The sequence below is a fragment of the Bos grunniens genome, chromosome 18 (assembly GCF_055505025.1).
Source record: "Bos grunniens cultivar Pamir isolate PY7600 chromosome 18, Bosgru_T2T1.0, whole genome shotgun sequence".
In the NCBI taxonomy this organism is placed as follows: domain Eukaryota; kingdom Metazoa; phylum Chordata; class Mammalia; order Artiodactyla; family Bovidae; genus Bos; species Bos grunniens.
Genome location: NC_141182.1, coordinates 49,697,562 through 49,725,064, shown reverse-complemented (window position 1 = coordinate 49,725,064; position 27,503 = coordinate 49,697,562). Strand labels below are relative to the sequence as shown.

General features: G+C 52.2%; 2 protein-coding genes and 1 long non-coding RNA gene across 11 annotated transcripts in view; 2 read left to right on the top strand and 1 right to left on the bottom strand.

Annotated features, from left to right (window-relative positions):
- The first annotated feature begins 1,816 nt into the window (after positions 1-1,816).
- On the top strand, positions 1,817-4,240 carry TTC9B (tetratricopeptide repeat domain 9B). 2 transcript variants are annotated; one of them, XM_086352542.1, is made up of 3 exons: positions 1,817-2,275; positions 2,820-3,035; positions 4,023-4,240. In XM_086352542.1, exons 1-3 carry the CDS (start codon positions 1,861-1,863, stop codon positions 4,130-4,132), a joined length of 741 nt encoding a protein of 246 aa, XP_086208668.1. In that variant the 5' UTR covers positions 1,817-1,860; the 3' UTR covers positions 4,133-4,240. The 2 variants fall into 2 exon arrangements, with proteins under 2 accessions (XP_086208668.1, XP_086208667.1); XM_086352541.1 differs by having other exon boundaries at positions 1,833-2,275; positions 2,853-3,035.
- Positions 4,241-4,410: 170 nt separating this feature from the next.
- MAP3K10 (mitogen-activated protein kinase kinase kinase 10) lies at positions 4,411-20,652 on the bottom strand. Of its 7 annotated transcripts, none has more exons than XM_086352530.1 (10): positions 19,308-20,652; positions 15,571-15,751; positions 12,473-12,621; positions 11,814-11,989; positions 10,934-11,180; positions 8,797-8,913; positions 7,056-7,233; positions 6,815-6,927; positions 5,746-6,435; positions 4,411-5,012 (listed from the first exon to the last, which is right to left on the bottom strand). In XM_086352530.1, exons 1-10 carry the CDS (start codon positions 19,987-19,989, stop codon positions 4,690-4,692), a joined length of 2,856 nt encoding a protein of 951 aa, XP_086208656.1. In that variant the 5' UTR covers positions 19,990-20,652; the 3' UTR covers positions 4,411-4,689. The 7 variants fall into 7 exon arrangements, with proteins under 7 accessions (XP_086208656.1, XP_086208660.1, XP_086208659.1 ...); XM_086352531.1 differs by lacking the exon at positions 4,411-5,012 and adding an exon at positions 6,684-6,720 and having other exon boundaries at positions 5,943-6,435; XM_086352534.1 differs by lacking the exon at positions 12,473-12,621 and having other exon boundaries at positions 19,308-19,896.
- LOC147353848 (uncharacterized) overlaps positions 20,608-27,503 on the top strand; it is a 21,116-nt gene continuing 14,220 nt past the window's right edge. The window contains exon 1 of one of the 2 annotated variants that reach the window (XR_015145998.1): positions 20,608-20,854. This is a non-coding gene — a long non-coding RNA (uncharacterized LOC147353848). The remainder of the gene's footprint in view (positions 20,855-27,503) is intronic. The other variant, XR_015145999.1, reaches the window with a different exon arrangement.

The window sequence follows — 27,503 nt, the reverse complement described above, 5'->3', positions numbered from 1 at the left end:
TCGTTCTACTGAGCCTGTAGCACTCAGACATTAGTAGGTTTGCTCAGAAAATAGTTGTTATGAATCAGTGGGTTTCCACATTTTCAATTAAAAACACGTCTGAGGTGCAGAAAGGTGACTGATGCTGTTCTGGAATATAGTCTCGGGAATATTAGACTCTTAACCAAGCCTAGGTTTGGAGGTGCTGAGAGGAAGCTTTCACCACTGAGGTGTTCACGTTTGGAGGATCAGGGAGAGACTCAGTACAATAAAATATGGAAATGCAGTTGGAATGAGAGGTGTCATGTTCAGGTTAGGGTCTGTTGGGTGGGAACTGCTGTGGGTGGGGGGACAGTGGAAATGCAGGGTTGATGCTTGGGAATGAGACCCAGGCTAGGGTCTTGGTGGGGGTGGTAATGGTGCTCTACATAGTCACTCATTCACTCCACAACTATTCATGAATGTGCCAGGACTTCCATGGTGCTCCAGTGGTTAAGAATCCACCTTACAATGCAGGCAATGCCAAGTCGACCCCTGGTCGGGGAACTAAGATCCCTCAAGCCTAAAAGCAACTATAGCCACACACTGCAACTAAACAGTCCATGCACCGTAAGGAAATATCCTGCATGCTGCAACTAAGACCCAATGGGGCCAAATAAGTGAAACTAGTTTACGTGGACGCTGACTCAGAGTCAGGCATTTGCAATCACATGTCTCACAGTCTCAAGAATGATAAGGAACACTGGCTGCTGTTTGGTCATTACTGTACTACATGCTTTACCCTGTGTTACATGCTTTACCTACATAACATGATTCAGCTCCTGCAGCTACTTGGGAGTGACCCCAATTGTTACCTCCATGTTACACAGAAGGAAAGTGGAGGAAGACCAAGGAGCTTACTCAAGGTCTCAGCACTAAGCGGCTAAGGAGGGTTGCAGGACAATCATTCACTGTTTTTCTCTTGAAAATCTCTCATGTGTTTCTTGCTCTGTGCATTTTTTATTACTGTGATCCTCATGCTGCGCTGTCACTTGGCTGCTTTCTCGCTGTTTTTTTCTACCCAGACAGTGAGCTAGCTGAGGGCAAGAAACAGATCTCTCTTGTTCATCGAGTTCTCCCCTCCTTCGGGAAGTCTTCACTCACCATCTCAGCCTATGCTGGGTGTGCCTCCTGTGGATCCACAGAGCTTGTTGTGTCTCCCCCATTGCAGCCCTGGCCCCTCTGCCTGTACCTCCCAGGCTAGCCCACTCGGCTGCCACTGTCTGACCACCGGTCTGTCTCCCCACTTGCCAAGGAACCCAGTGAGGGTAGAGTCTGAGGTGCTCTCAGTCCCTCCTATGTCTCAGCATCACCCAGTCCCAGAATTGGGCACAGAAAGATATCAGTCAATATGTGTTTGTTGCATAGATAAACGAGTGTGTTCCACAGTTGCTATCATAGCCCTGTGTTACGGATGAGGATACAGAATCACAGGTAATGTAGGTGATTTGTCCAAGTCAACAACTAGCGAGAAAATAAGCAGGAATTTGGGCAGCTTGAATCCATGGCCTGTGTTCTTATCCAACTATGCCAGATGCCTACCGGTCTGAAAACCAGCTTTCCATGAGGTTATCTTCCTGCTCTTTTCCCCAGACTTGTTCTTTCCTTCTAGAAAGGTTCCGGAGCTCTGGGCATAGGGGAGGAGAGCAAGCAGCAGGGTGGGGAAGGTAAGAGGAGTGGGAAGAAGGGTTTTGAAGAGAGTAGGGTTTTGAGGGGTTTCTCTAGACCCATAGGGGGCAGCCGGAGTCGGCTGTCGGAGGTGCGGGGGCGGAGAAAGGGTGGGGACCAGCCCCGCGGGGGGCGATGCGGTAGCTGCAGCGGCGGCCGCAGGAGTTTCCCACAATGCAGCGCGGCGCGCTGTCCCCGGTGCTGATGCTCAGCGCTGCCCCGGAGCCTCCGCCGCGCCCGCCTCCCGCCCTTTCCCCGCCGGGCCCCAGCCCCCGCCATGGATCGGCTCGGTCCAGTCCTACCCCAGAGGCGTCGGGAGCCCTGGGTGCGGCGCTCGACAGCAGCCTGCGGGCCGCCGTGGCGTTTAAGGCGGAGGGTCAGCGCTGCTACCGGGAGAAGAAGTTCCGGGAAGCCATCGGCAAGTATCATCGAGCGCTACTGCAGCTGAAGGCGGCGCAGGGAGCCCGCCCTGGAGGCCTGCCCGCACCCACCCCCGGGCCCGCCACCAGCCCCGGGCCAGCCCGCCTCAGCGAGGAGCAGCGGCGCCTGGTGGAGAACACAGAGGTGGAATGTTACGACTCTCTCACGGGTACGGCCGTCGGGGAGCGCAGAGGGTGCCTATGTGAGAGGGGCGAGACGTGAGAAGCACTCCTCAAGCCTTGGGGTGGGGGCTGGAGGCTTGAACAGGTTAGGGCTGGGGTCTGTGAGGTGGGAGGAAGAACTAAGAACTTGATCAGGGAGAGGCTTTGGGAGTCTAGGGGACCACAGGGATGGAAGGAGCTGGGATGCAGGAAATGGGCTTTGGGCTGCCACCTGCTAATCTCAGGTGAGAAAAACTTACCCTGGAGGAGCCATTCAAGGACCCATCCTTCACCATCTCTGAGATCGCCCTTAGTACTCTCCCTAACAGACACCTCTCAGCTAAGGAAGCTCCGAGAGCCCCGCTGTGTGTTTTTTGCGCCCTCTAGCGGCGGCGCAGATTGATTCTGTCTTGATTGGTCAGAAGCTTGGCGTTCCCCGGTGGCCGGAGCAAGCCTGTAGGCTGGGCTCCGCCGTCTGAAACGGAAGGGACTGATTCTCCGGAGCCTGAAGGCCAGGCTCCTCGCGATCAGCTGAGGCCTCGGTGTCGACAGGCTGTGAGAGCACCGGTTCTGGTGCTCCCGCAGCCTGCCTCCTGCAGTCGGAGCTGGTAAACTATGAGCGGGTGCGCGAGTACTGCCTCAAGGTGCTGGAGAAGCAGCAGGGCAATTTCAAGGCTACTTACCGCGCCGGCATTGCCTTCTACCACCTGGGCGACTATGCACGCGCCTTGCGCTACCTGCAGGAGGCCCGCAGCCGGGAGCCCACAGGTGAGGGGCGGGGTGGGAGCAAGCGAGGGTGGGAGAGAGGAGGAAACAAGGGAAGGAGCATGAAAGCAGAGTGGCTTCAGGGAGTGCTGTACCCCCTACCCCACGCCCACTCTTTACCCATCTACTGTACACACACACTCATCCACTCACCTGCCAGTTACTCGTGTCCACTCACCTGTCGTTCCTGACATTCACCCAACCACTTCATCTCTTCGGTCATTAACCCACTCTGATACCTTCTGTTTACCTATTCAGTCACTTTCCTGGCCACTTACAACCTCCGCCCCCCGCTTCCCCCCGCCCCCGCAACCCCCCCCCCCCGCCCCGCCTCCACCTCCATTTACCCCTCCCCCCTCAAACTCATTCACCTACTCACTAACCCATTCACACACTCACCTACTCATTCACCTTTCCTGGCAATGCCAGAAAATTAGCAGGGGGAGGGGTTGGCAGACCTGGAGGCTTGTTCCTTGCCCAGTGGGAGATCGGGGGGGGGGGGGTGTGTGGTGTGTGTGTGTGTGTGTGTGTGTGTGTGTGTGTGTCAGGGGGGTGTGTGTCAGGGGGGTGTGTGTGTATCCGCGCGCGCGCGCGCGCACATCGGGTGGAGGAGGCAGAAGACTCAGTTCTGTATTAATAACCAGTGAAGTAGGAGCACAACAGGTGCGTGGCCCAGGGTGTGAGGTGAGTTTTCCTCTAAGGGGTTTGGAGAGAACACACTTCCTGCAGTGTCGCTGGAGGGTGAGAAGTGCGACAGGAGTCTCTGAGCTCAGGCGTGCCTGGCTGAGGGCACGGCAGATACGAAAGTATGGAGGTGTGACACGTCCTGCTCTGCCAGCTTGGCTGGGCTTTGTGAGAAGGGCTCTGGCGACACAGGCTGTGTGTGGGAGCCAGTGGAGGATGGGGACCTCCTCATATGAGCCAAGGTGGTGCGGATGTTACCTGCTGCCCCAGGACACACAGATAATGCCCTGCCTGCCTCCCCTGCAGACACCAACGTTCTGCGATACATCCAGCTGACTCAGCTCAAGATGAACCGCTGCAGCCTACAGCGGGAAGACAGTGGGGCCGGGCCTGGGACTCGGGACGTCGTTGGCTGAAGCCAACGTGGGGGAGTGTCCCTCCTCCTCCCCACCCCACCTCACCTCACCGTGTAACTTTCTCTGACTCATGTTCTCTGGTAAAGCACTCATCACTGGTGACCATAACCTCTTTGTGTGGTATTCTTGTGGGGCCTGGGAGGGGACAAGGGCCTAGGCTACACCCCCTGGACTCAGAAATCTAGAGAGGCCTAGGACGGAGCGTGGGGGTTGCTGTGCCACTGGGGATGATCTAGGATCTGGGGCTGGGCCAGGGAAAGACACACAGCCAAACGCGGTAGGGGGCAGGGGTTACCTTTAATGCTGCATTTTGTGCCGAATCCCTTATGACGCCCTGTCCCTGAGTACCCCTGCCCACCCTCCCCCCCACCGCAGGGCAGGCACAGGGCCCCACCCCTGGGGTACAAAGGAATAAATTAAGTGTCCTCCCTCCCCCCTTCCCCAATAAATAGTGAGTATCCTGCCCAGGGCCTCCCCTGCCGTGTGGCACGGTGGGCTGGGGCGGGGCCTGGGGCGCTACATTCATGGCTGCCCAGGCGGGCGGCTGCGGGCAGGCCTCAGCGGGAGCCATGGGCCCCGCACAGGGGCACTGTGCTGTCCTGGCTTTGCCCCTCCATGTCCATGTCGAGCAGCGTGGGCTGCATGCTGGGGAGCCCCGGGCTCTCCGGAGTGTCTGGCCTGCTGGGAGGCGAGATGCTGAGCGTCTGGCCGAAGGAGACCAGTTTCCAGGGGTCCAGGCGGGGACGGCTGGAGGCTGGCCGGGGCCTTGGGGCGAAGGTCAGGGTGGTGGGGCGGCCCGGGAACTCGGGGGGCCGACGGCGGGTGGGGAACAGGGCCTGGGGGTCGGGCAGGCGGGGGAAGTCCAGGGGATCTCGAGGGCCTGGTAAGAGAGGATCGGAGGAGGTGAGTGGGGTGGGCCAGAGGGTGGTGGTTAAAAGGCAGGAGCATTTACATGAAGATTGGAATTGGACTTCTCTTGACAAAAAAATCTGATTTTCTTGGGCCCGCTGTCCAGCAGGGTTTGGACATCTACCTCGCCACCCCCACCCGCCCCCGACTCCTAACTGCTCACTCGTCTGGGTGCGACTCTGGGCAACCCTTTATCTCTCAGAGCCTGTCTCCTTGCTAGTACTCCAGACAAAGCCTCATCCCTCCCGCCTCTCCAACCCTGGGCAGGCTCACCAAGACCCAGAGGCACCTTAGGCATGTTGCTGTCTGTGAACGGGGATTTCAGCACCTCGCTACACAGGCCAGGATGAAATACAGTAATTGTAGAACAAGTAGCACAGTGCCTGATAGGAGGTCCTTAGTTCCTTTCTGTTCTAATCGTCTTTGTCCCGCTAATAGAGAACGGGTACCTAACACGCGTTAGCGCTAGTAATCGTTGCCATTAATGTCACCTGCCTGGCCCCTGTAGGCATTAGATTTGCCACCCCTGCTTCCTCCTGCGTCTCAGTTACCCAGGGATCCACAAAGCCTCTTGAAGCAGTGGGGGCCATGGGGACACTGACTCTCCCCACGCTAAGCAAGAGGACTCCGCTGGGCTGGGACATAGAGCTTTGGCGGGGTCAAGGGAGATGGGCCCTTTTCTGAGCGCTTGGAGCCTCACTCACCAGGGCCGGGGCCCGTGGGCTCCGGCGCCCCTCGCTGCCCCAGCGCCCCATCCGACGGCGTCCGCCGGTGTCCGCGGCTCACAGAGCGCGCGGCCGTGACGTGGGTGGGCGTGAGCGACTGCCGGGGGTCCTTCTTGAAGCTCTCCAGCTCCAGGTCCACCAGGGGGTTGGTGCTGGGTTGGGGCGGGGGTGGGGAGGGTGGCGGGGAGGGCGCGGCCGGCGCAGCCTCGTCGCTGTCGGAGCGCAGCAGCGAACGCGTGGAGTTGCAGTCGGACACCGACGACAGTGACATGAGGGTGGCGGAGGGCGCCAGGCCCGGGCCGGAGGCCGCGTCGTCACGGCGGCCGGGAGAGCGCCCGGTTGGGCTCAGGCCCCGCGGGAAGCGGCCGCCGCGGGGGAAGAAAAGGCCGTCGAGCCAGCGCCGCTGCTCCTCGCCGTCCGCCGCGCGCGCCTCGGCCACGTCGGCGCCCAGGCCCACGGCGCCCAGCAGCGTGGCGCAGCCCAGCAGGGCGAGCTCGCAGCGCCGCCGGGAGCCGTGCCCGAGCCGGGCGGGCGGCGCGGGCGGACTCGGCTCCCATGGCGCCCGCGCCCCCGGGGACGGCTGGGCGGGCAGCGGCACCGTGAGGTAGGACGGGGTGGTGTAGGGGGACGGGGGCACGCTGTTGCCTCCGTCCGACTCCGCAAACTCCTCTGCAACCGGGAGAGGGCTGTCACTGGCCTCTGACTCACCTAACTCTGGGCCCAGGGCCTTTCGGCCCATCCCCCCACCCCGGGACTTGGAGGCAAGGAGTTGTCCCCAGTGACTCCCCCCCCCCCCAAAATCACCAAGTCCCACTAAGCGTGGTTCTTGAGCATTTCTCCCCCAAACCCCCCTTCCCTTGGGAATGACCCCCACCTCCCAGGGACCAGCTATCTCCCATTCCAGGAATGCGTCCTACCCTCTGGCCAGTGAAATCCGGCTCCCTCCGCGCAACCCTGGGGAATGGTCACCCCTTGGTCTTGGGTTATGTTCCCCTTTGCCAGGGAATGTCCCTCTCCCTCCCTTTTAAAGGCACCCTCGCCCTCTTACCCATTTCATTGAGGCTGGCAAAGCCTGGGGCGATGGGTGTGTGTTTGGGGGATTTGCCCAGGTTGGGGGCACTTGATGACCACTGTTTGCTTCCTTCTCCCAGGGCTTTCAGCCTGCAGGGGGCACCAAAGATTGGGGGGGTGGGGGCAGTCATAGGCCTCCTGGCTGTCAAGGGCCTAGGAGAGAGGCACAGGGCGTGGGGGCGAGGGTGTGTGGGGGGGGTGCTCCATGCGGCCAGTACCTCTCCTCTCCGCCAGCCCGTTCCTTCTGCAGCGTGGAGCTGGGCCCCCAGGTCCGGCCCTTCTTCTTGCCCCCGACCAGCTCTTCCTTCTTTGGGGGTCCGCTGCTGCGGCCCCACGTCCCACCGCCACCACTGCTGCTGCAACTGGTGCTACAGCCACCACCATCCACGGGGGTCACTGGGCCCAGAGAAGCCACTTGGTCACTGGGTCTCAGCCTGTCCCAGTTGATCTCCAGCCTTAATCTCCCCGCCTTCGTCTCCCCCTCCACCTGGAAGCCCAAGGGAGCTGAGATTCTGACTCCAGTCATGACCCTTCCCTGCTATCCATCCTCACATAGCTCCCCCCAGCTATCCTGATGTCCTGGCTTCCTCCGTGTCATCACCGGTCACCCCTCACCGGTTAACTCTTCAGCCATCCCTTCATTCCCAAATGTTCACTAGCACCGTCTATGTGCCAAGCCCTGTGGGAGATGCTGAGAAGACAGCAGTGCTAAGAGTAGACCAGACACCCTGCCCTGGCCCTGGAAGAGTTTACATTTTAGGGGCTGAGGACAAATGATCAACAGGAGTCACCCTAGGTTGTCATCTGGGTCTGGGGCTAGAAGGTGATCAGCAGTGTGGGGCATGGAAAGCTGACAGGGGGCTTGGGGAGTTAGGGATGGTCTGGTGTGTGAGGAGGAGAGATCTGAGCAGAGACTTGAAGGAGGTGAGGGAGGGAGTCAGGGGGACACAAGGCAGAGGGAGGAGCAGATGCCAAGTCCCTGTGGAGTGTTCCGGAACAGTCTGTCGCCTGCAGAGTCGACTGCTCTCTCTCCTCTGTTCCTATCACACGTTGAACATCCTGACCACCATGGTTCAGTCATTATTTGTCTCTGCGTCCTCCCAGAAGAATGACCTCTGGGTACAAAGCAGGTGCCCAAACAGTAGTGTGTGGCGGGGTGGTGTGTGGGGTGAGGCCAGGGGTGAATGATGGAGCAGAATGGAGTGGGGAAGCTGACCGGGAATCCTTCACCTCCTCAGTGAACCCTGTACCTGCCATGCGGCTGACAGGCCGTCTGCCCCATTCAAGGTCCCTGCCCTGGCCCAGCACCCTCGTCCCACCTGTCTCCCCTCTTGACTCCTGCCCGCCTACAATCCCTACTCCTCACGGCAGTCAGAGGGAAAAGGTCAAGTTGCCTCCATCACTGCCTTGCTCACAGCCCTCCAGAGGCTCCCCCTCAGATGTTAGATAAAATCCAGATTCCTTATCCCCGCTCTTGAGGCCCAGGGCAATCCTCTCCTGCTGAACCCTCGACCATAAACTCACTGCTCTCCCTCCCATTCTTTCTACTTCATCCAAGTTGGCCTTTCCAGCTGATAATCAGCATACTTGTTCCTGCCTCTGGGCTTCCGCCTCTGCTGTTCCCTCTGCCAGGGACACTGTTCCTTCAGATCTCTGCATATGTTACTCCTCCTGACCATGCAGGTCCCTACTTAAACCTCAGCTTCTCTGCAGGCTTTCTTTGTGATTTAAAAATAGGAGCTCTTCTGTTTAGCTTCTTCCCTGATTTCCTTTAGGGTGCGTATCACTACAGAAAATTTCCTGTTCACCAGTTTGTTTACTTGTTGTCTGTTTCCCCCGATGAGAATGAGGGAGGGGAGTCCTGCCTGCCTGCCACCCTGATGTTGCTCTGGCTTGGTGCCAGGTATGTGCTCAGGGAAGTCTGTTCACTGACTGGTCAGGGCCTTGGGAGATACTCACAGCGAATGGCCCTCAGCCGGGGAATGATGCTGGGGCTTGCGGGTGGGCTGGCCCCATCTGATCCTTTCCGCTTGTCCAGGGTTGGAGAGGCCTGGACTGTGATCTTATGTTCAAAGCCTGCAAAAAGAAAGAGACTTTCCTAAGCACAGGATTCCATGAGTAGCCAAAGAGAAGTTCCCTTTGAAGGAAGATAGAAGGAATGCCACCATTTTATATTCCTTAATGCAGTGGTTCTCAAAGTGTGTTCCCAGACCAGCAGCATCGACGTCAAGTGGAAACCTCTTGGAGATGCAGAATCTTGATGCCCTCCCTGAATCAGGAACTGTGGGGGTGAGGTGCAGCAATCCAACTGCTGTGTAACAGTACCCAAGTGACCTCTGCTGCTCACTCAGGTTTGAGAGCCGCTGCCCCGAGGATCTAGGCTTGAGCGTCCAATATGGCAGCCATTAGCCACACATGGAAAGTAAGCGCTTGAAATGTGGCTTGTGCAACCGAGGAACTGGAGAATGTTACCTTTAGTTATTTAGTTGTAAGTAATTTAAATTTACTTTTAAAAACAGATACTCAGTTCAGTCATTGGAAACATTTAAGTATGTTTGGAACAACTGTGGTATGTGAATCTGCTCTTTTAACTGTACATTTTATGAAACCTAAATATAGGTCAAGAAATTTTGAGGAAAATTTAGAGCCCAGATTGAGATGCACTAAGAATATAAAATGAACTCAGGATAAGAATGCCTGAGTGAAGTCGCTTCAGTCATATCTGACTCTGAGACCCCATGGACTGGAGCCCACCAGGCTCCTCTGTTCATAGGGATTCTCCAGGCAAGAATACTGGAGTGGGTTGCCATGCCCTCCTCCAGGGGATCTTCCCGATCCAGGGAGCAAACCTGAAACGTTTACACCTCCTGCACTGGCAGGCAGGTGAGTTCTTCACAACTAGTGCCGCCTGGCTTCCCTGGTGGCTCAGCTGGTGAAGAACCCGCCTGCAATGTGGAAGACCTGGGTTTGATCCCTGGGTTGGGAAGATCCCCTGGAGAAGGGAAAGGCTACCCATTGCAGTATTCTGGCCTGGAGAATTCTATGGACTGTATAGTCCATGGGGTCGCAAAGAGCTGGACATGACTGAGTGACTTTCACTTTCAGTGCCACCTGGGAAGCCCGTAAGATGCACCCTGGATTTCAAAGATTTAGTGTGGAAAAAAGGTAAAATATCTTATTTAAAATTTTTCTTGTAATGACTACATGTGAATATTGGGCTAAACAAAATACACTGTTAAATTATACAGTTAAATTATATTAATACAAAGTTAATTTCACCTGTTTTCCCCTTTTCCATATGGCTACTGGAAAATGTAAATGACACACGCAGCCTGCATTATTTCTGTTGGCTGGTGTTATTCTAGGCACTGCTATAGGGCTTGTAACATCTCTTGTAACAGAGAATATCAGCATGAAGTGCCTTCTGACGTTACCTAGAAAGCAGTCTCCCCCCACCCCCACCGGCCAAAAAAGAAATCAAACCTGAACTTAAAACTGAGTAAGCCTTGAGATCCAACTCTTAGGTTGAGCCATGTGAAACTTCTGTTTCTGTAGGTCAAAAATGGCTGAACACCAGCAATTTCACATGTTTCAACCTAATACCAATTAACAGGAAATTCAGGGGACAGAGGGACATGTTAAGAGATACCAGGGAGCTGCAAGCAGCAAAATCCAGACTATGGGAAATGCTCTGGCATAAATGAGGCAAGGAGGACAAAGAAGATTTAAAAAGATATTCAACTAATAGCTGGGAGACGAAACTATGAGGAAAAGTAAGGAAGTGATGGCCCTGAAAGTCAAGGCAGGCGTTTACTCTTAGGGAATGGCAGGGGGATTGTTTGGAGGGTGTGTATGCAGGCATCTGGGGTGGCTGTAGGGTCTCTCTGCTCTCCTGGGAGATTCTATTAATGCATTAAGCTATACAGTTGTTTTTTTTTTTTTTGGGGGGGGGGGTCATTTTCTGTAGTTGTGATATACTTAGTAATAATAATAAAAAAAGGCTTGAAAAGTAAAGAAATAAAAGGAAGAGATGACCCCTGGGTTAGCGCTGCTCCCAGCGGCCTCTCGGGGCTGCTGAAGGGGTGTGGCCGGGTACCGGAGGGCAGGCTGATGTGGCTGCCGCCTTCCCGCAGCTTGAGCAGGCGGCTGCGCTTGAAGTTGCCCTTGCGTTTGCGGACCCGGGGCTTCTCCTGGCTCAGCTGGCACATGAGCAGGTGCAGCTCCCGCTCCACGATGTCCATCTCGCGCTCGGCCAGCTCCTGCTCGCGCCGCCGCAGCTGCTCCTCCTGGAAGCGCTGCTCCTGAGCCGCCCGCAGCAGCTCCTCTTCACGGCTCCGGAGCTCCTGCGGAGGAGATGGGCGGCTTAGGGAGAGGGCCGGAGCTACCCTGCCCCCAGGGATGGTCCCGGGGCTGCTGGGCTTGTTTGGTGTCCCGCACAGGCCATCCTGCTGTGGGGCAAATTGGGAGCACGATCCAACTTACTCTTCACTAACCAGGTTGGGGGCCAGGGCAGGAGGCTGTGTTGGCCCAAAGAAAGGGCTGGCTTTTCTTTCTTCTTCTTTTTTTTTTCTCTTTCTCTTTGATTTTTACTTTTTGAAGTTTTCAGTTTGGAAAACATCCACAAAAGCATTGGTGCATCCGACGCACCCACCATTCGTCCAACTTCGATAGTTACTTTACAAATCTTTTTTCACGCATCACCTTCCTGCTCCTCTCTTCCTCTCACTTTTGCTGTGGGGTTTTAAAGCCAATTTCTAGACCTCATGCAGTGTCACCTGTAAGTACTTCAGGGTAGGGTGTCTTTTTCTTATCAATCTGCCAACAGGAGGCTGTCTTTCCTTAACATGTGAAAAAGGCTCCCTCACCCTGCATGGGACCCGAAGACCCCTGGGCTCACGGGAAGGGACTCTGCCCCATCCATGGTATCAGAACTCAGGGATCTTGCTCCATCCCTCCCACCTCACCCCCGCCTTCACCTTCTCCTTGGTCCGGAGGTCATCAAACATGTGTTGAATCTCCAGCTTCCAGTCTTCCTGCAGCGAGTGAAAAGACTCCAGCGGCATCTGGAACAGGGCTGACTGTTCGATGACTTCAAGTTGCTTCAAGATGCTGCCAAAATCTGGCCGCCCGTGGGGGTCTGGGTCCCAGCATTCTGGGGTTGGGGTGGGAAGGACAGCAGTGGGAGTGGAGATGTCAATGGCCATGCTCTGGGGCATCAGCCTGCTCAGTGGAGGCAGGACTTTAAGGGACTGTGGACAAATAGCTCCCATGGAGCCCGGGGGAAGGAATTCAAAGCCAAGCTTTTGGAAGCGTTTCACTTGGTGAAACTCTGGGGAGAGAAACTCAGGGACCTGTTCCCTGACTGGTGGTAGAATCAAGGGTCAGGGAGGAATCCCAGGGCCAGTGAATCCTAATAGGCTGCCCTCAAGCGCTATGGGCTTGCCTGGCCAGAACAAAGGTCTGGAGGCCATGGAGCCAACCGGAGGGGAGACTGATCATGGTCCCATGGTTCCAGCCCCTTCTCCCTCACTCCTGGGCCCAATGGAATGGATGGGTGTGAAGGGGTGAGGTCTGGGCCTGAGGGCTCCTTGCCACCCCAAGCTGAGCCTACCCGCTCCACGGGGCCCTGGCTCACCCTCCAGTAGGCGGGCAAAGGGCTCGGGGCATGTGGAGGGAATGGGCAGAGTCAGCTTGTTCATAGCCACGCCATATGCCACGGCCAAGGCGTCGATTTCACGGTAGGGGACCTCACCCGTCAGCAGCTCCCAGAGCAGTACCCCGAAGCTGCAGGTGGGGGAGAGGGAGGGGTGACGCCAGAGCCCACCCTCATCCTCACCCACACCCCAGCCCTGCCTCCAGTCCTGTGGTGAGCTTCCCTCCCCCCAGCACCCAGCCCCGGCCAGTGAGGCCACAAGAACTGCCTTTGACCTTCACAGCCTGATCTCAAACAGATGTGGTGGGGTTGGTCCTCTGGTGTCTCTCCTTTGCTCTGTCCCCCTTTCCTCTCCTCTGCCTGAAAACCTTCGGTGGGTTCCTTGTGCCCACTGGGCAAATCCACCCTGATCTTGCTGACCCTGCAGCTTCCCCCTCTAAACACTCTTGGCCCCTGTACCAACCCCGGTTGCATCTCGCAGCCATGCTAAACAGTTGAACAAATCCTATTTTTCCTAACCTCTGGCCTTTGCACACATTGTTCCCTTGGTTGAGAACACCCTTCCCCTTTGCCTAACTGTCCTTTAAGTCACAACTCAGGTGCCCTCTCTAACCAGGAAGGCTTCCTTGATTCCACAGCCTCCAAATCTGGGTCGGAGGCCCCTTCACTACATTTCCATTGAACCCTCTGCACTTACCTCTAAATACAAGTTAACACTGTTTAACATTTACAGAGCACTCACTCCAGGCCAGCATTACTCAAGTCCTGTAAGGCAGAAGGCACTGGGTATGATCCCTATTTTACCCAGTGAGTGGGTGCAGGCTCAGAGAGGTTAAGTTGTTTGCCCAAGGTCACACAGCTTGTAAGCGGTGGAGCCCCGCTGCACTCGGGCCCTCCTGAAGCCCGCAGCAGCCCTGGCGGCTACACCTTCCAGAGCACGCGTCACTGTGCCACTGCCACCTGCAAACTCATCTTCTCCAGTAAACCACGCTCCTTCTGGTCCTCACCGGTGTTTTACGTACTGCCTAACACGGAGCGGATCCCCATGCTCCCCCATATCCAGGCATGCATTCATTCACTGTACACTTATTAAACATCTGCTGTGTGCTAGGCACTGTTCCGGGTACTGGAATAAGATAGACACAACCCCTGCCCTCATGTAGCTCACAGCCTCTCCTTTCTCAGTGACAGCTCTGGTAAATTTGAGCTGGAGGAATGCTGCCTGGGATAATTTTCCATCCTCCTTTGCATCAAAGTATGCCCATATGGCAAGGGTTCTGGCCAGTGGGATATGAACTGTGCAGCGTGCAACTAATTTCCAAAAAGTCTCCTTAAAGGGAAGGGGTCCCCTTTCCTCTTTGCTCCGTCCTACTGGTTGGAATACAGACAATAAAAGCTGGCCATCCTGGACCATGAAGTAGCCTTGGGAATGGAGGCCATACAAGGTGGAGGAAGATAACAGTGGGTTATAACTGTGGGTGGCCAGACCCCACCCCCTCTACCTCTTCTACATCTCTGGAAACCTGTGGGGATGTTGTGATTGCCCAACGTGAATGACATCCCCATTAAAACCCTAAAATAGGACTCTGAATTCCTAATATTACATCAGTCCTGGGCTTTTACATGAGCGCAAAAGCATCCATATTATTTTTATTTTGGGTTTTCTGTTGTCACTGAAATATGGCTTCTATAAATGTTTGGGATCATAAATGAATGCCTTATGTGAAGCAAGACTAAAATTCCCCCCAAGGGCTGCGCTGCTCTAGTTGAGACTTCCTGTCTGATCTCTCTGCCCCAGGACCATGACTTTGCTGCTTGGTCCATCTGGAGCCTCAGCTGGGGACTGACCTGGGTTTGGCTTCCTCCCAAGAGAAGGCTGAGTTTCTGCTGTCACCAGGTCCTGCAGGTGACAAACAGCCGCCTCCCTGGCCTCCTGCCCCCACTCCTGTCCCCTGAAGTCCATCAGCCGAGGGAGCCTTTGTGATGCTCCATCAGATCGTGTCATTCACAAATGCTTCCAGTGGCTTTCCAGTGCACTTGGAATAAACCTGGAGTCTGCTCCCTTCTCTGTGGAGCCCTCGGCTCGCTCTCTCCTCCGTCATTTCCCACGACTTCCCTCCCTGCCTGCTCTGCTCCAGCCACGTGTCCTTTTCTGGAGCACGTCCTGCTTGTTCTCACCTCAGTATTTCCTTTGTGGCAGCTGCTCCCCCTGCCTGGGAAGCTTCTTCCCCTAAACTCTGCATGACTGGCTCCTTCTCATCATCCAGAACCGGGCTCAAGTGCCATTTCTCATAAAAACCTTCCCCAAAGTCATCGCCAGACCACAGAGTGCTTTTCAGTTAGCTTCTTAGCTCGTAATACTGTCTAGTCCTTTATCTGGTGGGTTAACTTATTATTAACTTATTATCTTTTAAAAATTATTTTACAATTTTCTTAACTTAAAAACAGCCTTTTCAGCTTCGCATGTATGTATGTGAAAGTGAAGTGAAAGTTGCTCAGTCGTGTCTAACTCTTTGTGACCCTTTGGACTGCAGCCAGCCAGGCTCCTCAGTCCATGGGATTCTCCAGGCAAGAATACTGGAGTAGGTTGCCATGCCCTCCTCCAGGGGCTCTTCCCAACCCAGGGATTGAACCCATGTCTTCTGTGTCTCCTGCATTGCAAGGGATTCTTTACCCACTGAACCATTAGGGAAGCCCGTGTATGTACGTATTATTCCTGTGGGCAGGAACTGGGTCTGTTTTTATATGCTGCTGTATCCCCTGAGCCCAGGGCAGTTGGATGAATGATGAATGGTTACCTATAAAGGTCTCAGTTTCCTGTCTGAGGAGTGGGGGCCATGTCATGGATGGGGTTTTGAGGGTCTTTGGTACTGACAGCCTATCTTTATACCACTTCTGCTAGCAGAGCAGGCACCTGCTTTGGTGCTCATCTGCTGGTCTGACCTTGCTGGCTGCCCCTGGACCCAGCTCCCAGCTCCCAATGGCTGTGGCAGCCGGTCCCTCCCACTCTGCCCTTCTCCCCCTTCCTCCCTCCTCCACGCCCAGGAGGCCTCCCCCCTCCCCGCCCCCAGCATCAGCACCTCCAGACGTCACTGCTTTTGGAGAAGAGGGAGAGACGGATAACCTCTGGGGCCATCCAGGCGTATGTCCCCGCAGCGCTCATTTTGGTGGTCTTGTGCCACTCGCGGGCGAGGCCAAAGTCCGTGATCTTGAGCACCGTGTCTGCGAGGTTGTGGTTCTCTATGGCCTCCAGGATAAGGACTGCAGGGTGGAAAGAAAGGGGGGTCATCCTGGATCTGCTTGGCTGCAGTCCTGTGTCCTACCCCCACCTCACCTGGAATCTCCTATTTGTTCTCTCCCTGTCACCGTGGGTCGCCCCCTTCTGCAGTAGCTCCTTTCCAGGCCAGAAGACCATGAACCCTCTCCCCCTGGTCTAATTGCTGCCTTAGCCTCCCACCAAGGGTTGGGGAGCTTCTCCTGAGTTCACTGGCCTCCTGAGTCTAACCTGGGCTCCCAGGAGTTCAGTGAAAGGTTGATGGCCATGGCCTTGGTTCTCCTTGGTCTACGTCTCAGATTCCCAATCACCCCAAAAGTGGCAACTGCAGACATGAGAGGGAGGGGACGGTTTTCCTCCCCGTTTTGTCACCTGCTATGGGGCCTCCGTGGCCCCAGTTCTACTCTTTTCGTCACACTCTTTGCCATGTGACTTTGAAGTTCTTTCCACTAAAGAGGCAGCATGTATCTCCCCATCCTTTACTTTGGGTTGGCTGTATGACTCAACTTGTCTGACAAAATGAGGCAGAAGAGACAGAATGCCAGTCCCAAGCCCCGGCCTCTCATATCTACTTGCCCTCTTGCCCTTCCGCCATCACCACGACAACATGCCTTGGCTAGCCTGCTGGTCCAAGGAAGAGGAGCCCCACCTAAATCAGCTGACCTCCAGCAGGCCTGCAAATGCATGAGGAGTAACGAAGGACACTGAGTTTTAAGACACCAAGTTTGCCAGGGTGTGTGTGTGTGAGGATGGCTTGTTACACAGCAGTATTATAACAAAATCTGACTGACTGATCTATCCCCCAAGCATATGGAATGGTTCCAGCTTACTTGCTACCTCGAGTGATTACTAACAACAGTAACAATCACGGCCAGTGTTTATCAGGAGCCTATTATATGGCAGGTACAGGGCTGAACCCTTTAGCAAATTAACTAGCAAGCAACCCATTTTATTGACAAGAAAACTGAGGCTTTGGCATGTGACTCTACCTTCTAGAAGTCTTCCCTTCTCAAGTCACCAACTCCTGTTTGTGGTGTGACCCTGTGACACAGGGAACACCCCATGATCTTACACTTTATTTCTCCCATGCTGGGCCTAATTCAATTCACTTATACACACACACACACACACACACACACACACGTATATATGTATATACAACATACATATATATACTATATAGCCCATGGAATTCTCCAGGTCAGAATACTGGAGTGGGTAGCCATTCCTTTCTCCAGGGGATCTTCCCAACCCAGGGACTGAACCCAGGTCTCCCACATTGCAGTCGGATTCTTTACCAGTTGAGCCACAAGGGAAGCCCATGTTATATATACGTTATATATATATAACATAATTATGTACATATATAATTATGTTACCCCTGCTTAAGACCCTCTAATGGCTTCTATCCAAAGTCTTCACCGTAGCCCCTCAAGACTGACGTGATCTGGCCCTTCTACTTTTACGACCTCATCTCCTTCTTCTGCCTGACTCCTGCTCTTCCAGGCACCTTAGGACTTTGCCCTGCCCAGGTCTTCATAAAGCTGGGTCCTATGGGTTCAGGTCTCTGCTCAAATGTTGCCTTCCGGGACCATCTGATCTAAAGAGCTCCTTCTGCCCCATTCTTAACCTGCTTTATTTCCTTCAGAGCCCTTGATACTCTGAAATTTTGTTATCTATCTATTTAAACATCAACCATCTATTTCTGTCCACTAGAATATAACTTTCATAAGTGTGTGTGGGGGTAATCTTATCTTGTTCACTTCTGTAATCCCCAGAGCCCAGGACAGTGCCTACACTTAATTCTGCTTCAGAATTATTAGCTGAATGAACCAATGAATGAATGACATCAGATGAGGAGTTCCTCAGGGGAGGCTAAACGGGGGAAGCTGTGCTGTGGAGGCCCTGTTCCCTCTGTCTCAGGCATGCATCAGTCCCAGTGCCCAACCAGGAAGCCAGGCTAAGGGCCCCACTGACCCCTTGTCCAAGTGGCATTGGCTACAGAAAAATTGGGGTCCATGGGAGCATGTCCTTGCACCCCACCTGCAGGCTGTGAATCAGCAGGGGTGGGGGGAAGGACTGAGAAGGGATCCCGGGCTTCAAGAGGAGTGTGTTGGCAGTCCTGCCTCCATTTACCCAGAATTTCAGAGTTACAGCGTGAGAGTCAAAGAGGATGGGGGCCGTCTGTCTGTCTTGCTCAATTCCCCCGCCCTGGCGCAGGACTGGTCACACCCTGGGCACATGGTAGCTGTCTGTTGGGTGAATGCCAGACCTAGCAAGTGACGAAGACCCCACCCCTCTACTCCAGCGGCTTGCAGAAAAATAGTGCGGTGGAGTCAAACATTTCAAGATGTAGAATTGACATGAATCAGAAATAGATGAGACGTGAGGGTTGAGGGCAAAGAGAAAACCCTCCCATATTATGTGAGGGCAGGGAACATGTTGGCCTCACTCACAATGGACCTCTTTTTCTTAGTATATGATCTGATCCAGTAAATACCAGACGGCAGAATAAACAAATCAACGCAGACAAGAAAGGGAGTGACATGGGGCAGACGAAGGATGGGAGAGCCAGAAAGGTAGGATTTTTCTTTCCCTGCTGTGTCCTAACAGTCAGGACAGGGTCTGGTACCCAACAGGTGCTCAGGAAATATCCAGGAAATGAACGAAACCCCTAGATGGTGAGTGCCAGAAGGGCAGAAACCATGGCTCTTTTGGTCCCTGTTGGGCTTCAACATAATATCTACTCAGTCAATATTAACTGACATCATGAGAAGCTGGTTGATCTAGATGTAAGTTCTGGGGAACCTTCCCTTCCATCTGGCCCCAGTTCTCCTTCAAGCAACCAATCAACTTTTGAGAGTCTTATGATAGGTCAGGCAGCCTGGAAGCTTTTACATAAGCTACATCCCTTTTCTTCCTTCTCCTCCTCTTTCCCAGTTTGTCTTGGCTAGCTGGGACAGAGGCCCAGGAGGACACCAGGAAGTGGTTCTCAACTGAGGGCTATTTTGCCCTACAGAGGACATTTGGCAATGTCTGAAAACGTTTTTGGTTCTCCTAACTGGGGGGTGGGGAATGCTAATGGCATCTAGTAGGTAGAGGCCAAGGATGCTACTCCATAACTTACAGCACCCAGGTCAGCCCCTCTGCAACCCTCCAGTGCCAAATGTCCATAGCACTGAGGCTGAGAACCCCTGACTCTGGCCAGGCTCTTTCTGCCTCTGCCTGGTGGACTGTGGTAGCGCTGGACTGTAAGGGCCACGAGGGCAGGCACTGTACCTGTCCTGTTCACAGCAGGGAACACAGGGCCTGTCACAGTGTTCATGGATACATGTTTATAGAGCTACTGTGACTGTAGTCTTCAACCTTTCTGGACTTCCTTTTCCTCCCTTAATGGGACAAGGACTGTCTCACCCAGCCCTGAAGGTATACTGCTGCCCCCTCTTGCCCCAGCCAAGATTTTCTGGTGTCCCCCTCCCGCCACCAAGGCTTGGCCTCACAAAGTTCAATGGAAGCAAGTTTTTGGAGGAGGACACCACTTACTGTTGATGGACTTGAGGTCCCGGTGGATGATGGGCACAGGGGCATCATTGTGTAGGTAGTTCATGCCCCGGGCCACCTGCACAGCCCAGTTGACCAGCACGTGAGGGGGCACCCGGCGCCCTGCCAGCACCCTGCTCAGGGCGCCCCCTCTGGCATACTCCATCACCAGGCAGAGGTGTGGGGGGCTGAGGCAGGCGCCCCTGAGGGCAATGATGTTGGGGTGCTGCAGGGCGCCGAAGAGTCGGGCCTCCTGGCGCACCTGCTCTGCTGTCACTGCCGGGTCCCGTTCAGGGTCCAGCCGGGCGGCCTTGACGGCCACCTCCTCGCCTCGCCACAGGGCCCGATAGACCTTGCCAAAGCCCCCTACGCCGATGATCTCCTCTAGCTGCAGCTCGTGGAAGGGGATCTCCTGGGGCAGCTGGAGGCCGGCGGGCGCGGCGGGGGTGCCGAGGGCCACGTAGTTGCTGGGGAAGACGCCCACACGACCGCTGGGTAGCTGCCCGGTCCACCAGCCCTCGTCGCCCGACACGGCACAGTCCTGGGAAAGCACCTGGACGCGGTCACCCCTCCGCAGGGTCAGCTCCTCTTCGCCCGCCGCCTCGTAGTCGAACACTGCGGTCCAGACGGGCCCCGCGGGGGTCGTGCCCCACTCCTTGGCCGCCCCCCACTCCTCCTCCTCCATGGGGGAGGGGCCGGGGTCTGCGGGAGGCCGCTTCACACAGGCTGCCCGCGGGATGCAGAGGGCGGGCCCCGGCGGCCAGGATGGGGGGCAGTCCCTGCGGATTCTAGGGGACTCCTGGGCGCCATGGCTAGGGGGCCCTCCACAGGAGCAAGAAAAAGCCTCTTTAAAAGGGCAGGGTCGTGCCCCCTGATTCAGCTGTCCAGGCAGGGTGGGGTGGGGGAAGGGCAGCGGGTTCACCTGTCCCCCCTAAACGTCAGGGCGCTAAGAAGGCCTGGCCGCTCAGCTGCCGAATTCCTGCCGGGGTCCGCCGGTGGGGGACGAGGGTGAGGGAAGCAGGCAGCCCCCTTCCCCGCGCCTCTCACCCCGCGCAGCTCCACCGGCGGCCCCCGGCTCCGCATCCCGGGCCACAACCTCCGGGCGGGGCGGGGCTGGCGGGGCTCCGGGGGCGCCCGCCCCAGGACGGGGTGGCGCGCCCCTCGGCCTCCTCACGCGCGGGGCGGCCGGGCGGCCCCCATCCTCAGCACCGGCCTCCCGGTTGGCCCCAGCCCCTGCCCCCGCCCGCGCCGCTTCCCGGGGCCGCCGGCGGTGCCTGAGTGACGTGCTCGCTGCCGCCGAGCCGCGGTGCCGCCTGGGAGTTGTAGTCTCCGGCAGCGCGGCTTCGAAGTCCGTCCCGGTCCCTCAGCCTCCAGAGCCTGACTGCCAGCCTCGGGCCGAAGTGGGGACTACGCGGGGACGAAGGAATTCTCCCGGGTAGATAAGCCTGGCCTCGGACCCTCCCTGGGACGCGGTGGGCCAGACCCCTGGAGGAGGAGAGGAGGAAAGGGCCGAGTGCTCCTCACAGTCCCTTCGAGGGCCGCGGCCCAAGGTGGGGTTGATGGTGACTGACGCGCTTCGCAAAGGGAAAAGTAGGAGCTGCGTGAATGGTGGTTACTGCCCAGCGCCTCTAACGCGGCCAGGACGAGGTCCCCACGGCTGGACTGCCCCTCGGGGGCCCGACCCGAGGTGCACGCCGGGAAGTGTAGTCCGTTCGGACTACACGCCGGACCGAAGCTGTGGGGAGGCAGCCCCCCAGAGAGCTCCCACAAGCTCGCGGGTCGAGCTGACCGTGAGGCCTCTGCTGGGAAGACGGGGCTGGGAGGATGTGTGGAGTGTCCCTGAGGAAATCACCGCCACATCTGCTTTCGCCACCAGCCCTGGGTTCCTCTGCCTCCACAGTCACAACTCGAGAATCCCCGCCTTTCATAATGGGAACTTCAATTTCCTGAGGCTTAATATGCATCTTACTGCTAAGTGCCTGCCCACACGGCAGTACTAAATGCTCTCAAAGCCCCATTTTACAGATGACGCCTAGGGAAGTAAAGTGTCTTGTCCAAGGTCACAAAGGTAAATGACAAAGCAAAAATCAAAGGCAGATTTTTAAATGAAAACCCACCACGGCCGCAACGACAGTAATGATTAGGGGAAAAAAACATGCCTTCCCATTTAAAGAGTGGGTAAACAGTCCTGCAGAGGTTCTGGGAATTGCTCAAGATCCGAAAGCTTGTAAGCAGCAAAATTCTGGATCTTTTCACTGAGCCTCTCCTGACTGGTGTGGGGGTCTGGCAGGAGGAGAGAAGAGGACAATGACTGGCTCTGGTGCCTGAACCCTAGAGAACTGCCCCACAGTCTCCTGGGAAATTGTTCCCGGCTCAGAGGGAAAAGGGTACCTGCTCTCCTGGCTACATGTGAGGGAAGCTCAGGAATTCTCAAGAATTGCTTGCTTGTTACAAGAGAGGCCCCAGCTTCTTGAGGACAGGTCTTTCTGCTTTCCTGAAAAACCTGTAGTTCTGCAAAACAGTGCATGTTAAAAATAAAAAGGCTTTATGGGGAAAAACAGAATTAGGGACAGCTTGCTGAAAACACATGTAACTGTATAATGAGTTATACAAAACCAGTAACGAATTCCAATAAAAATGTGCTCAGCCGTCCCATTCTTTTTGACCCCCTGGACTGTAGCCCGCCAGACGCCTCTGTTCAGGGGATTCCCAGGCAAGAATATTGGGAGTGGGTTGTCATTTCCTCCTCCAGGGGATCTTCCCAACCCAGGGAGGGTGCCCACGTCTCCTGCCTTGGCAGGCAGATTCTTTTATCACTGAGCCACCTGGGAAACCCTAATAAAAATACAATCACAGTTAAATCTCCGTAGGTCATATGCACTTAGTAATACTTCCTGTGTGTCAGGGAACTAAGATCCCTGTAAGCTGCCCAGGGCTGCCAAAAAAAAGAAAATCTGATCCAAGATGTAGTCTTCATTAATCTGTTATTTTAATGTGGGAAAATGTTGTAGTTTCTTCACCTGCTTTCACAGCTTTGGCACATACTATCTCACTGGAAAAGACCCTGATGCTGGGAAAGATTGAGGGCAAGAGGAGAAGGGGGCAACAGAGGATGAGAGGGTTGAATAGCATCACCAACTCAATGGACATTAGTTTGAGTAACTCTGGGGAATAGCGAAGGACAGAGAAACCTGGTTTGCAGCAATCCATGGGATCGCAAAGAGCCAGACAGGACTTTGTGACTGAACAATATCATTGTAGTAAATGTTATGGTTTTTGAAATCACTAAACCATCCATTGTGGATCTAAAGGAACACATTTTTGTAGAGTTGCAGCTTTTCCCTTTAATATCTTCTTTTATTACTAAGTCTTCCCCTTTAATTATGAGAAAATTTACCTCTGATTGCTTCAAAACATTGGCCTCCTAGAGAAAATTGCCTATTAACCAATATGACGGTGATATGCTACCGTCTTATTTTGTTTACCAATTGTTTATGGGGTGATTCAAGTCGAAGAAGGTGAGCAGCAGAACAGGTGGTCTCCAAGCAGATGCCTAGACTTTGGTGAGGAGGACTTGGCTTGGTTCTAAACCCGGGGGACTCTGCGATGGGAATGGGGAGTGGGGTGGCATTTGTGAAATCCATAAAAAAATCCTTCGGATTTTGGTTGGGAATATAATGAATAATTATTAATTTGGGGAGAATCTATTACTTTGTAATACTGAGTCTTCCGTTCTTGGGTGTACATACAATTTTTTCCTGGGATATCTTATACATGGCTTTTTGGTTCACTGGCTGGACTTGACTGTTTTTACTTTTTTACTAATGGCTGAGATTTTTTTTTTTTTCTCTCCTAATCAGTTACTGCTGTTTTTAATGCTGAGCTTGGATCTGGCTACCTTGTTGAACTCACTCTTATTCATTCTAGAATAGCTTGACAGATAATTCTCCACACTATTCTAGCTAGATGGTTCTGGTGTCCAGGAGAGAAATAAAAGCTTAATTTTTCCAATCTTTATAACTCATTTCTCACCCCTCGCTCTTTGGTTCAGAGTTCCAATACAGTGTTGAATAACAGTCATGATAATGGACAATCCTTGTTCTTGTTCTAGACTTTTTAAAAGAATGCCCCTAAGATTTCATCAAGTATGATGTTTTCAGTACATTTAAAAAATTTATTCCTTATTGCTATGAAGTATTTTTTTAGTAGGTATTGACTCTTATTAAATGCTTTCTATACATTTATTGATATAATCAGATGACTTTTGTGTTGTTAATGTAGTATCATCCTCCTTTCTTTCACTATTGCTGGATTTGATTTAATACCATTTTATTCAGAGTTGCTGTGCATTTGTTTTCATGAGTGGAACTGACTGACTCATGGTTTTCCTTCTTGCGCTGTCCTTGCCCAGTTATGACGTAAGGGAAGCTAGCAGTGCTCTGTGCTTTGCGGGAGGGAGCCACCTACCTTTGCTTACACTCTGGAATGGTTTGTGATACATTAGAGGTATCTGTCCCTTGGACATTTGAGTGTAGAATTTGAGTGTCAGAGCATTCGTATTTGGTGCCTTTTTAGTAGGTCTTTGACTACAATTTCAACCTCTTCTGTGGATATTGGTTTATTCAAATTTATTACTTTCTCCCAGAATACATTTTTGTAATTTATGTATGCCTAGAACAGTATTTTATCTGGGATTTCAGATTCATTGGCATAACTTTATGCTTATTATTTCTGATGAATCATATGGATCCGAAGTTATATTTCTTTTGACTTTCCTGATGTTTATTTATTCCTTCTCTTATCTTTCTGGATCAGATTTGAAACAAAATTTACAGTTTTATTGGTCTTTAAAAAGCTTTCAGCTTTTTGTTTGCTGAAAATAAGTAGAAGATAATCCCTTTTACTAATTTTTTGGAGGGATATTTTATTTCATTAATTTCTGCCTTGTTGATTCATTTTTTCCACATTAGTATTTATTGTTATTATGTATACCCCAGGTTTTACTATGTAGTGCTTTCACTGTCATTCAGTTCCAAAAAAATGTAATTTCAATTCCTATTAACCCCCAAATTATTTAGAAATGTGGTTTTTAATATCTAGGTAATGGATTTTTCTTTGATTTTCTTTTTGTAGTTGATTTCTAATTTTATTTAATGAATGTATTTTGAATGACATAAATTCTAGGAATTTATTGAGATTTCGTTTTTGACCTAGTATGCAGCATTTTTTGGTTTTGTTTTGGAAGTGTTCTGTTTTTTTTTTTTTTTAACTTAAATGGTTTTATTTAAGTCAATTGTAGAGATCCTGGATGTTGCTTTTTGAACACAAACATGAAATTAACAAAACAAGCATTCATATTTCTAGTTTTAAACACTTTAGTTCTACATGTGGAATGCGGATATTTGAAAGAGATTTTCAACAGTCAACACAATGCATGAGATAATACACACTGAATTAGGCTAGTCTTCACCTCCATCTTCATGTTTATGATCCTAAATTGGCTGGAGGTTTGTGTGTGTGGAGGGGGTGTTTTTTTGCTTTTTCATTTCACAAATGATTGCTCAATACAGAATGAAATACACCAAAAGAAGAAAATAGTCTTTTTATACCTAGGGAAGAAGCTACTCCTCTTAAAATGATCACTTCAAGGTAACAGACATCCAAATTGACGTGGTTTTCTTTGAAACTTCGGTAAATCATTTCTTACACAGGTTTGGCATTAACCCTGAATTTAGGATAGATAGTGTTATGGAGGGCTGGCTGCTATATACCAACATCAGTATCAAGTTCACTGTCATGAATTAGAGACTGTCCCAGATACCAAGCAGGACAACACTGGCAAAAAAAAAACAAAAAGTGAACTGCAGATAGGTCAAAACAAGCTACATTTACTCTTAGAAAAATATCATAAAATGTTATTGGATATGTTGTTTTAAAAGCTAGCTTATTATAAAACACAATGGAATCTTCTATTTTTAACATCTTATGCTCAAATGGTCTTTACATAGGTTGTGTTTTAATAAAACAACATACACACCCGATCAGAGAACAAACATTAGAAACTTGCCATTTGGTGAAGGTTATTCTTTTAGTTCTGCTTTATTGACTATGCCAAAGCCTTTGACTGTGTGGATCACAGTAAACTGTGGAAAATTCTGAAAGAGATGGGAATACCAGACCACCTGATCTGCCTCTTGAGAAATTTGTATGCAGGTCAGGAAGCAACAGTTAGAACTGGACATGGAACAACAGACTGGTTCCAAATAGGAAAAGAAGTATGTCAAGGCTGTATATTGTTACCCTGTTTATTTAATTTATATGCAGAGTACATCATGAGAAACACTGGACTGGAAGAAGCACAAGCTGGAATCAAGATTGCCGGGAGAAATATCAATAACCCCAGATATGCAGATGACACCACCCTTATGGCAGAAAGTGAAGAGGAACTCAAAAGCCTCTTGATGAAAGTGAAAGTGGAGAGTGAAAAAGTTGGCTTAAAGCTCAACATTCAGAAAACGAAGATCATGGCATCCGGTCCCACCACTTCATGGGAAATAGATGGGGAAACAGTGGAAACGGTGTCAGACTTTATTTTTCTGGGCTCCAAAATCACTACAGATGGTGACTGCAGCCATGAAATTAAAAGACGCTTACTCCTTGGAAGGAAAGTTATGACCCACCTAGATAGCATATTCAAAAGCAGAGACATTACTTTGCCAACAAAGGTTCGTCTAGTCAAGGCTATGGTTTTTCCTGTGGTCATGTATGGATGTGAGAGTTGGACTGTGAAGAAGGCTGAGCGCCGAAGAATTGATGCTTTTGAACTGTGGTGTTGGAGAGGACTCTTGAGAGTCCCCTGGACTGCAAGGAGATCCAACCAGTCCATTCTGAAGGAGATCAGCCCTGGGATTTCTTTGGAGGGAATGATGCTGAAGCTGAAACTCCAGTACTTTGGCCACGTCATGTGAAGAGTTGACTCATTGGAAAAGACTCTGATGCTGGGAGGGATTGGGGGCAGGAGGAGAAGGGGACGACAGAGGATGAGATGGCTGGATGGCATCCCTGACTCGATGGACGTGAGTCTGAGTGAACTCCGGGAGTTGGTGATGGACAGGGAGGCCTGGCGTGCTGCGATTCATGGGGTCGCAAAGAGTCGGGCACAACTGAGCAACTGATATGATCTGATCTGATCTGATTCTTCTAGTTACTATAGAGCTCACATTTCTCTATTCATCAGATCAGTAGACAGGTTGGACTGTCATCACATTAAAAATATACAAAACTGTTTGCTCTATTAGATGATTTTCAAAGAAATATGTTTTCTTTAGTTTCAACAGGTTTTTGACAACAAGAATCTTATTCAAAGAAGTTTTGCTCCTGTGTTAAGTTATTATTAGTCCAAGTGTTCTGAACACTCCCCCCTTTAAAGGCTTCCACGAACTTAGTGTTTTTCAGGCCGTAAATTTCAAGAGTGATGGTAGAAACCACACCTCAGAGGGAAAGGGAGAGCCCTTTGGAGTTATCATTCAAACAAACAAAAAGATCTCTACCAATTTGTCACTCGTCCAGTTTTATAGAAATTCCATTCACGTAACTCTTGTGAAAATCAACCACAGTTTTACCATATCAAATGACCCAAAGAACACCGCAGGTATCCAGGGGAGATAGTTTACCAGTGCATCTTTAGCTTGATTTTAAAGTCAATGTTAGAGACTGGGTACTGCAGTTCTCAAAGAGACAAACTGCCTATCCATTGGCTAAAGATTTTTCAAGTTAATGAACATTTCATTTTCCACACTTTTGGTACCAAGAGATTTAACCAGGAAAAAGCTCAAACCTCAGGGTTCAAACTATAGCATGGAAAAATAAAGCATACAGCAAGCATCATCAAAAATAAAGTATACAGCAAGCACCATCTACCTCCTTTGCGCTCTCAAAGATGTCAGTACTCTATTCCAGTCAGAGGGTGGGGTGAAGAGGCTGAAGCCTGGAAGGAAACTTCACCCAAAGAGGGAAAAAATCTGGTGGCTATTTCAAAACAAGTTCCCAAACTGCAGAAGGGACTCTGGCCCCTTTGACTTGCAGGAACTACACATAAGAAAAAGACAGAAAATATGACGAGGCAGGCTTATTTTAATCGCCCAGGGGTTTCCAGTGCAAAGCAGGACAACTTAAATGCATATTCCAAATTCTTGCTCC

Bases quoted from the DNA above. Each gene is read 5' to 3' on its own strand.
- MAP3K10 (XM_086352530.1), bottom strand. From the start codon at position 19,989: ATGGAGGAGGAGGAGTGGGGGGCGGCCAAGGAGTGGGGCACGACCCCC. The intron at 7,234-8,796 runs GTGAGTATCTCC...CTCTGGGCCCAG, and splicing joins CCGGCTGAGGGCCATTCGCT to TGACCCCCGTGGATGGTGGT. The intron at 6,436-6,814 runs GTAAGAGGGCGA...TCCCGGTTGCAG, and splicing joins TGCCAGCCTCAATGAAATGG to AGGAGTTTGCGGAGTCGGAC.
- TTC9B (XM_086352542.1), top strand. From the start codon at position 1,861: ATGCAGCGCGGCGCGCTGTCCCCGGTGCTGATGCTCAGCGCTGCCCCG. The intron at 2,276-2,819 runs GTACGGCCGTCG...CGGTGTCGACAG, and splicing joins ATGTTACGACTCTCTCACGG to GCTGTGAGAGCACCGGTTCT. The intron at 3,036-4,022 runs GTGAGGGGCGGG...CCTCCCCTGCAG, and splicing joins CCGCAGCCGGGAGCCCACAG to ACACCAACGTTCTGCGATAC.